The 10,057-nt window shown below is 54.6% G+C and overlaps 1 protein-coding gene across 1 annotated transcript in view; it reads left to right on the forward strand.

Annotated features, from left to right (window-relative positions):
* The window catches only part of C2CD2 (C2 calcium dependent domain containing 2), a 50,976-nt gene extending 41,229 nt beyond the window's left edge, over positions 1 to 9,747 (forward strand). The window contains exons 12-13 of the mRNA XM_023746262.1: positions 558 to 876; positions 6,003 to 9,747. Of these exons, the coding sequence (XP_023602030.1) occupies positions 558 to 876; positions 6,003 to 6,223 (540 nt within the window). The 3' untranslated portion in view covers positions 6,224 to 9,747. The remainder of the gene's footprint in view (positions 1 to 557; positions 877 to 6,002) is intronic.
* Positions 9,748 to 10,057: the final 310 nt, after the last annotated feature.

The following is a 10,057-nucleotide window of genomic DNA, read 5'->3' on the forward strand; positions in this document are numbered from 1 at the left end:
AAGCTCTCTCTTCCACCTCACCCCCGGGGTTCCCATGGGCGCACAGCCTCCCATCTGCTGGGGCAGGGATGTCACCTCCCCCCGACCCCTTCCAAGTTCCCAACTCGGGCTGTGCCCCTTTGCGGTGACTGAGTTTCAGACCCCCGATATGCTGCCAATATATATCTTTGTAATATTCAGTTCTTTTTTTATTTAATTTTTTTAAAATTCTCACTTAGGACATGCTGAGAGAGAGAGAGAGAGAGAGAGAGAGAGAGAGAGAGAGAGAGAGGGGCAGGCATCAGTCGGTTGCCTTGTGTGTGCTCTCTGACGGGGGATTAAACCCACAACCCAGGTAGGTATGTGCCCTGACTGGGAATCAAACCAGCAACCTTCCGGTGCATGGGGACAGCAGCCACCAACTGAGCCACTCTGGCCGGCACAGCCGCCGTGCTAAAGGAGCTGCCTCTGGGGGCGCAGGCCTCTCTGACACTTTGAAATTAGCCAGGCTGTTTGGACTAATTTCCGCGTGTCCTTTAACCTTCCCTCGCACTGACTGTCTCTCTCTCCCTGGACAGACCTCTCTATCTCAGGATAGTGACACTGCCCTGATGCTGGACTATGCGGCCTCCATGGACAGCAGCTGCCAGGAGGGCACCCCGTCCCAGCCGGAGGCGGCCTCGGCCTCTGCCCCGCCCGAGGAGGAGGAGGAGGAGGCCTCAGCCCAGGCCTCGCCGGCCCCGGAGCCCCAGGACTGCGAGCTGGCCTCCTGGGACTCGGAGAAGGAGTCGCAGGCCGAGGCGTGGGACGGCCACGCCCCGCTGGACCCCGAGGGGGATGAGCTGTCGGAGAGCTCCCTGAGTGTCTGGGAGCCGGGGGCCCCCAAAAAGCATAGAGGTACGTGACCCGGCACCCCTGCCACCGACCGCTGATGGCTTTGCTCCTGTGCTAGTTCCCAAGCTTCTGGTTCTCCCTGTCTGCGTTCTCTCCCTGCAAGCCACCCCACCCGGCGATCCCAGCACACGCCTGGGCAGGGGGTACAGGGTACAGGGCGGGCTTCAGAGTCCCTCTGCATGATGGTGGGGTTCATGCTCGGAGGGACCCCTCCTCCCTCTGCCCCACCCCCCAGAATAGAACGAAACCAGGCAGAGACAGGGTTCCCCTAAGTGTGGAGCTTGGCATCTCTGCTCATTGGTGCCTCTCAGACGCCCCTCCAACCAAAACCAAACCACACCTCCTGGCGGAACCTAACCCAGCCCTGGAGAGAGAAGCTTCCCAGAAAGGGAACGATCAACTTAGTGAGGTGATCACTTCATTAGAATGACCCGCGCCTCCCTTAGCTCTCAGCCAGGGCTCTAATGTGGGAATTTCTCCCCGTGCTTCAGAGGACAGGGACGGGAGGGGACTTGCGGAGGGAGTGGAGTCTGGGCCTGGGGCCAGTTCCAGATGCGACTTCAGGACTCACTGAGGCTCAGCGTCCTCCTCTAACCGGGGATGTGCCCGCCGCTCTGCCCTCCTCCCTCCAAACCCTGCCCGCCAGTCAGGAGGGAGACCCGGTGGGGAGGATGCACGGGACCTGAGCCGAGCTGGAGCGGCGGGTGCTGGTGTTAAGTCCTAGGCCCCTGAGTGCGTAGACGGCAGGAAATGCCAGGTGGGAGCCTGGTCGGCTGTCCGGCCTCGGCCTCTCTGCCCCGTGGCTCGTGGTGCTCAGACAGGCGGGTGTGCCGGGGACATTAGCCGTGTCGGGGACAGTTTCCATTGTCACAGTGAGAGTGGGTGCTGCTGGCTCACGGGTGCTGCTCAGCAGCCTGCCGTGCTCAGGACAACCCCAGCCGCACCGTGGCCCCGGGTCCGGGGTGGGAACCCACGATAGGGCATCTGTGTCCGTCCTCACCACCTCCGTCCCATTCGCTTCATGCCTCTCCCGTGAGCCACCCTCTAGCCGGGCCATAGACGGGAGGAGCTGAAAGTTAGGAGAAGAGAGAAAGGAGGCGGTTCCTGGTGTCTAGACCCTGTGATGAAGGTCCGCGGGCCTCCATTCGCCCGGTGCCTGGTCCTGGGTGGACCGAGTCTTGTGACTGGAGTGACTTGGGAAGCTGTGGTCTGTGCACTGACCTCTGGGCTGGGTTTTGGACGAGGCAGCGCGGCTGCCGGCCCACAGGGCAGCACCTCTCCTCTGGCCTGGTCTTTGTCCAGGGCCAGGGCAGCCCCAGGGAGCTCACCTGGCCCGAGGCAGGCAGGTGGGCTGCCCCTTCCCTCCCTTCATTTCCGCCCTCAGAACCCAGACCTCCCACCCCGCCGCCTGGGTCACTCCGAAAGGCCAGCCTCGCTGACCCAGGTCCATTCCCAGACCCTGATCCTCCTCCCCCTCCCCTTGGGTTCCCGTCCCTGCTGTGTGTGGCCCTCCCGCTCCTTTCCGTCGCCAGCCAGGGGGCTGACACCCTCCAAAAGGCACTTTTGGGGACCGAGGTGCCAGGCAGGTGTGGGGCCCCCGCTTCCAGCTCTTGCCCTGAGCGCCGCCCGAGGTTGGCGTTTGGGGCGGCTGTGAGGATGTGGAGCCTGGGGCCCTGCAGACGGGCTTTAAGGGACAGGCAGGGCGGGGATTGAACGCTGCTCCTCCGTCCCAGTGCTCGAAGCGATGGGCACTCGGCCCCTCGGAGATGGTGTCAGGCCCTCGACGTTTCCGTTGTACGGGGGCCACATCCTTGCTGTTTTCCACCAAAATGTTTTGAACTGGTGATAGAGGGAGCGGGCCTAAAGCTTATTGTTTTGGCTTAAGAGCCCGTATCTTGCGGGGTAGCAAGGAGTTCTGTGCTAGGTTTCCGAGCGTGGCTGCGTGTGCAGAATCCCGGGGCCTGCTGTTTACAAATGTGACGCTGCAGGCAATACAGGAAATTTACTCCCCAAAGTCGGGCTTATGTTGAGCTCACACCGTGTTGACGTGGTTGCACGGCAACGGGAATGTACTTCCCACGCCTGACCCGGGCCCTGGCAACGGCTGAGGTGGTCGAGTGTATGTTGCGTGTGTTTTACCGCAACGAAGCACAAACGTGTGAACAAGTAAACACAGGCTTGCCGAGTGCCCTGCCCAGTGACTCGCGTGTGTGTGTCATGTCAGTGCTTCAGCACTCACTGTCTCTCATTCTCATTTTGCTCTCGCATGCTTGCTACCTCCTCTCCATCTCGTGCTCATTCCCTTTTACTAAGAGGATCGCTATGCCAACCAGAATTAATTGCCTGCACAGTAAGTTGTCTTTGTCTTATATGTATTTTAAAATGTAGCCTTGCTATGACTGTCACATAGCAGGGATCCATCCCCGTCCCTTCCTTTCCCCTACCTTTCTAGTGTTACTTCCCCGGGTGCTAGTTCACTTCCCTGCTCGGTTCGTGTAGCGCCTTTGTCTCGGCCAATCTGGGGAGGGCATGTCTCTGTTACCTGTTGGGCCCAAACAACCTCGCTACGACACGCACACAGACTGGCCCCTAACTTCCTCCAGGTCTAAGGAGTGGTCACTGACGCCTGGGCAGTGTGTCTCAGGGGTTGAGCGTTGACCCAGGCACCAAGAGGTCACCAGTTCAATTCCCAGTCAGGGCACATGCCCAGGTTGCGGCCTCCATCCCCAGCAGGGGGCGAGCAGGAGGCAGCCAATGGATGTTGGTGTATCTCTCTCTCTCTCTCTCTCTCTCTCTCTCTCTCTCTCTCTCTTCCTCTCTCAATAAAAAAAAACACATAATTTTTTTTAAAAAAGCAGCCACCAAGATATCCAGACCGTCTGTGGATCAGCCTGAAGCCCACGCTGCTCTTTGGGCAGCAGACTGCGGTTTATAAGGTTGCTTTGGTCAGTTTTCCTTACTATTAGGGTTTAAGGCAAATTCTGCAATGAGCTATTTATGTCTGTTAAACTCTGTGGAAACACAGGCATATATTTATTCAAACTGTAACTTAGAAAAAAATGTTAAAATCCCTTCATATATTGTTTATTCTTCAGTCTTTAACTTTGCTGGAACCAGGGAAAGATTTTTTTCCCTTCTTCCTGTCCCCCTTTACAGTTTTGGTTATTTGCCTCAAATTTCACATAACACGGCTCCCAGTTTTACCCTCAGGAGTCGTGAAGGTGGTGGGTGAGTCTTGCTTCTTGCCTGTTGGGTGGAGCAGGCAGCAGGGATAAGGGAGTTAGGCTTGGAAAGCCCGCCAGCCCAGCTCCTCTTCAGACTCTGGGCCCAGAATCAGGTGCCGCGTACCAGGCTATTAGACATCGTTGGTCAGGGTTCTCGGAGCACCAGAGCCAATAGGCTCCATACCAGGGAATGGGCTCAGTGACTCTGAGGGCTGACGGGTCTGAAATTGAAGGCGGGAGACGCAGCAGGAGCTGACGAGGGAGTCTGGAGGCAGAACTTCTTTTCTCCGGGAAACCTTGGGTTTTGCTTTTTAGGCATTTAGTGGATTGGATGGAGCCCATCCACAGTACAGGGTCATCTTCAGGTCAGGCCACCGGGGTGTATGTGCCCACCACGCCCACCATGTGCCTCCACAGCAACACCCTGGCCAGGTTTGATGGGATCACCCGTGCTTGGGCCAAGCTGATACAGAAAACTGACCTCATAGTAGCACAAGCCAAGGCAGCTCCATTTAGTATTCCTCCCTGCTGAGGGGCTTGCTATGCTATAGCAACTAACCCCTTACCAGGGTGTTGTTCTAAGAGAGTCCACATGAGGGTGCTATAGCGACTAATCCTTCCCAGGGTGCTGTTCCAAGAGTGTCCACACAAGGGCACTATGGCAACTAATCCCTTACTAGGTTGCTGTTCCAAGATTGTCCACAAGATGGTGCTGTCATGACTAATCCCTTACTAGGCTGCTGTTCCCAGTGTGCCCACAAGAGGGCGCTACGGCGACCAATCCTTGCCAGGGTACTGTTCCAAGAGAGTCCACATAAGGGCACTATGGCAACTAATCCCTTACTAAGGTGCTGTTCCCAGAGTGTCCACAAGAGGGTGCTATGGCGATTATTCCCTTACTAGGGTGCTGCACCCATAGTGTCCACAAGGTGGCGCTGTCATGACTAATCCCTTTCTAGGGTTCTGTTCCCAGAGTGTCCACCAAAGAGCTCCATCGCAACTAATCCCTTACCAGGGTGCTGTGCCCAGAGTGTCCACAAGAGAGCGCTATAGTGACTAAGCCTTCATGGGGTGCTGTTCCAAGAGTGTCCACACGAGGGCACTGTGACAATAATCCCTTACTAAGGTGCTGTTCCCAGAGTGTCCACAAGAGGGCGCTATGGTGATTAATGCCTTACTAGGGACATAGTGGGTATTTTTGTGAGTCTTGGCTGTTGAAGAACTTGTCAGACCTGTCTATCAGGAAAAGAGTGAATTGCCAAATTATCTATAAAGCTCCCTCTGTGATCTGCAGGTCTGTCTTCTTTCAAAGTCACTAACACCTCCATGAGTGGTAATGAACTTCACAGACTCGCTGGACAGGCTCCCTGACCTTGCTGGGCCTTGGTTAATGGGATGTTAAGCTAATTTGTGAAAGGGTAAGATTAGTGAGTTCTGTTGCCGTGTTAGCTTGCATTTGATCTTTAAGGAATCCTTGCTGTTGAAATTATTTTTGCTGCTGCTAATTTTTTTTTGCATTGCATATTCCACTCCCTAGTACATACAGATTGGTTGAACCATACCAAATCAGGGGGTAGGGGGCTGGGGGACCCCAGCGGCCAAGGCCAGGACAGGCTGCTGCCGTCTGGTTAGAGTCAATGATAGAAATCCCTGCCCTGGCGTGGATACCAGGTGATAGTCCAGCTCACTGCTTCTACTTTCATAATCCTCCTTTCATTTCATCTTGTGTTTTGCACAAGCCAGACACCAGCCATTTTTCTCACGCAAACAGCGATGCTCCTGGAGTAATGAGCTGCTTATTAGAGTCATTCGCGTCTCCTCTTTTCTTTTTCAACTTGGCCCAGTCCCTCCAGGTTCCTCTCGTCCACAGCCCCGCTGACCAGCCCCTGTGCTTTGCTCTTCCAGGAGGCATTTTTAGGAGAGGTGCAAAGCTGTTCTTCCGCCGGCGGCATCAGCAGAAGGACCCCAGCCTGAGCCAGTCCCACAATGACCTGGTGTTCCTCCAGCAGCCGGAGGGGGCGCGGAGGAAGGGGGCCACGCTCTCCAGGATCCTCAACAAGAAGCTGCTGTCCAAGCACAGAAGCAAGATTGCCATGAACGGCGCCCCCAGGGACCCCGGGGTGTAGGCCCAGGTGGGCGGCCTCCTTCATGGCGATGCTGGAGATGTGGACCCGCTAACGCCCCGCCAGGACGGAGTGGGATGCCAGCGAGCTGGTCTAGCTGGGGTTTTCCCGGCAGTGTCGTTTTTTGAAGGGGAAGAAAAGTCCGAGTCTCCAGCCGGAAGATTTCCCCAGAGAGAACTGACAGAACCTGTTTACCACCCCCCCGCCCCCAATGCCAGAGGAGAGGGGGGACTCCGCCACGCGGCTGAAGTTCAGTGTCGGAAGGAGATTTACATTATGAACTAAAGAACACACTGCAGTGGGCGTGGATGGGCCAGGTTTGGGCCTCAATTTCACCCACTCTCTGCTCTAACGGGTATTGTTTGGGGTCCACGCCTGGACCACGTCACAAGGAGCAGACGACCCTCTGTGCTGTCACTGTGAACGATGCATAGGTCACCTCTTCTGTTGGCTGCTCAGGATAGAACAGTGCAGCGGGCCCCGGGGCCAGAGAGGTGGGGCGCAGGCAGATTTGGGTGAATAGAGACATTACGATAGGAATGGAGACACGATGACAAATGTGGGAAGACATTTGCCTTTGCTATTAGCCATAGAACTTGAAAAATTATGCAAATACTAAATATATCCTATGCATATTATGCTGAACACTTTTCTAAGTGTACGTTGAGCCTATTTACAAGTGGGAGATATATAAATTCTTATTTGGTTTTTACACTTTCTCTAGTGTCCAAAGCTCTAGCGGTGGACTTTCCCCCTGTCTGGCTCGCACGAAGCGGGGGTGCAGCACGCCTCTCCAGTGCACTTAGGAGCAGTAAGTGACAGCCGAGAACGTGGTACCCACACGCACATACCTGGATTTTCTCTCGTCCGACGTTGGTTTGCCAAATATTGCCAGTAGCTGAAACAAAGTACTTTTCGGGCAAAAGAGGAAATGATTTTATGTCTCAGGTGTGAGTCTTAGGAAGGGAAGTTTAGTGAAACACGGGCCAGGCTTGCATCAGATTCCTTCCAGGAGCTCGTCTGAATTCTACTGTGAACAGTCTCGGCAGACTTGGGGGGGGGGGGCGTGTTTTTATTTCCAGTGGAACAAATGATAAGCTTGCTATACAACTTCAGTATCCGCCGTGTCTTTCAAAGCACGTCCCACGTCAGGAGCCACTTGGGTTCAGTCACAGTTGTCACGCTGCTCCGCTCCTGGAAGTGCCACTTGCGGGGAAACGGGCTTGTTAACAGGAGTCGTCCTTAGCGTGAAGGGTGCTGACGGCTTAATAAGTCATTTCCCCCCAATGAGCTTTAAAAGGCTGTTACGAAAACTCAACTTCTGTCATGGATGTGAATTTGGGGGGACTCCTTTGTGCAGACACTTCTGTTAATCCTCAAACATCTATTTCAGGGGTCAGAGAGCTCTTGATGAGCTAAAACCTTTCTAAAACCAAAAATATAGAATCCTTTCCTTCCTTTATTTGGAGGGAGGAATTGGAAGACTGCATTAAGAATTTCACTTTAAAATGCATATTTAAAAATTCTTAGGTGTCCCAGCAATCAAGGGACCGTAAAGTGACTTTTTTTTTAACCATACTTTGTTTTTAAAGATTATATTCCAATTTTAATCATTGTAAAATAGCACCTGGCATTACGAAATCCATGAATACCAAATTCATCCCCACGGGTCAGCAATCACGACAGGCCTTTTTGGGACAGAGGATCACTTTAATGTTGTGTTTTGCTTGAAGGATTCCTGTTCTTTCTCATGGTAAGCGGACATGTAACACGCACGAATTAATTCTAAGAGGACCGACGTGTGAGAAGATAAGACACTGGTCAGAAGTTCTTAGTACAGTTCCACGTTTAAGTTTGGAATTGAGATGGACTCGATCAGCTCCAGTGTGAAGGTATCAGAGTTTTAGACTGAGTTTTTCTCGCTCTCAAAAATCAAAACACAACCACAACGTTTTAGCGATTGCCGTTCCCAGATCGGCCCCAGGAGCACCCTGTCCACTGTTCACTGTCTTCGCCAAGGGCTCCGCTTCCTCAACTTCCTCCTGACTTGAAACCTCTCCGGGCTCCTGGGAAGGTGCCCGGCGAGCGGGCCCCGTCTCGCCCTCGTGCGTGAAGCGAGTGAGTGGACACGGACAGAGAGCGCGCCGTCATGGAGACCCATGTTTCTTCGTGTCTGCTGGGTGCACGTGAGACCTCTGTCCTGTGTTTGATCCAGGAGCCCGTCCTCCAGGCGCACACACTGGTCGCCATCCTGGCCTCTACCAACGTTTCAGAGGCAAATGTAGCGGGAACAGAAGGAGCGATGCTGTCAGGCGGCCCGCGAGGCAGGGCTGTGTCTATACTGTGAATGTTTCCTTCCCGAGCTGTGTATCCAGGTTTGTTTCTTAAAGGTGTCGGGTATTTATGTTAAAGTCCATGTCACTAAGGTGTAATACCAATTACGATTACACACCGGATACAAAACACACTACTTTGTGAATCGCCGGTCCCCTTACCCTTTCCCCACGCTTTAGCGTGAGGGCTCGCGTTTTGGTTTTGATGAAATTTTTTCAGAGTGATTCCTCACGAACACTAATCGGTCCGGTCCATCTGGACCCGGAGCACACGCTGGTTTTAACACGCTGGCTACGCTTCTGCGCTTTGCGTAAGGACGCCCCTGTGGTCTTTGTGGAGGAACGAGATGGAGTTTGCGCCTGCTTTAATGTGGCATTAACGAAAGTATCCGTCTCACTGTTCTGTTCAAAACCAGCTGGGAGGGAGGTTTAGACAGAGACTTCACTTAGACCCAGGCTCAAGTTGAAGTTCAAAGCCAGCTCCGGGTTCCTGGGGATGGCTGCCAGGCCAGGAGCAGCCAGCCAATCACAAATTAGAAGCCTGCCCAGATTGTGATTGTGCTTCTGGCCACATGGGGGGCAGAGTTGAGCAGGAGAGAAAGGTGGATGTGCACTGCTGCCGCCCAGTGCGATGCTCCCTGAGTAATAGTCTCACCGCCCTGGGAACCTCACCGTACAAGCTGGTGGGCACTGGGGGTCACGCTTACCTCTGCCAGGTGGCAAGCAGGTCTCGGCCTTGGCGCAGACCCCGATGCCACTGCCCAACCCGCCCAGGCTGGGTACCAAAGCGAGGGGCACAGGGCCCCGCCCGCTAAGACCTGCACAGCAAACTCAGGTCCTTCCCCTGGGTCCTTTCCCGAGCATCCCTCCTTCCCGTGTGAGGAGTTAACCTGCCCAGCCCGCCAGCTTCCCGCCGTCGGGAAAGAACCATTTATAACCGAGGCTGTGCTTTTTGTTGCCCGATGTCACCCTGAAGTTACATTTTAACACAGGAGAAAACAAGAGGTTTTCTAGGGGAAAGGGTTGGCTTGCCCTCTGGTTGATGAATCTGCGTGACGATGATTGTACTCCTTGGTAGCACTTTAGAACCCGGGTCCAGGCCCGCGCCGGCCGTGCAGTGGGTTCATCTGGAGAAGATGTGGCCGGGACATGGGTGCTCTTTAAAGAAATAAACGTGCACATGGAACACGGAAATCTGAGTTGTTTTTGCGGAGGCCGTGAGCTCCCACGTTTCTCTGAGCGGCCCAGCACCCGGGCCTTGGTTTTGTCGGCGCCTCAGCAGTGACCGTGACCGCACGCGACCGGCACAGTCAGCTGGCGGGAGGGGAGAGGTGTCCTCCTCGCTGGGCTCCTGCCCCGGCAGCGGCGGCGAAGGCCCTTCCTGTGAACATTCTTCTTGCACAGGTTTTAAGTCACTCAGCACCTTGTAGGTGTGGGGCTAACCCACTTACTAGAAGGAAACGTTTGCAGTGAACTCTCGGGTCGTGAATTGTGGGGGCCGCGG

Source organism: Myotis lucifugus, unplaced genomic scaffold, assembly GCF_000147115.1.
Source record: "Myotis lucifugus unplaced genomic scaffold, Myoluc2.0 scaffold_646, whole genome shotgun sequence".
Classification (NCBI taxonomy): Eukaryota; Metazoa; Chordata; class Mammalia; order Chiroptera; family Vespertilionidae; genus Myotis; species Myotis lucifugus.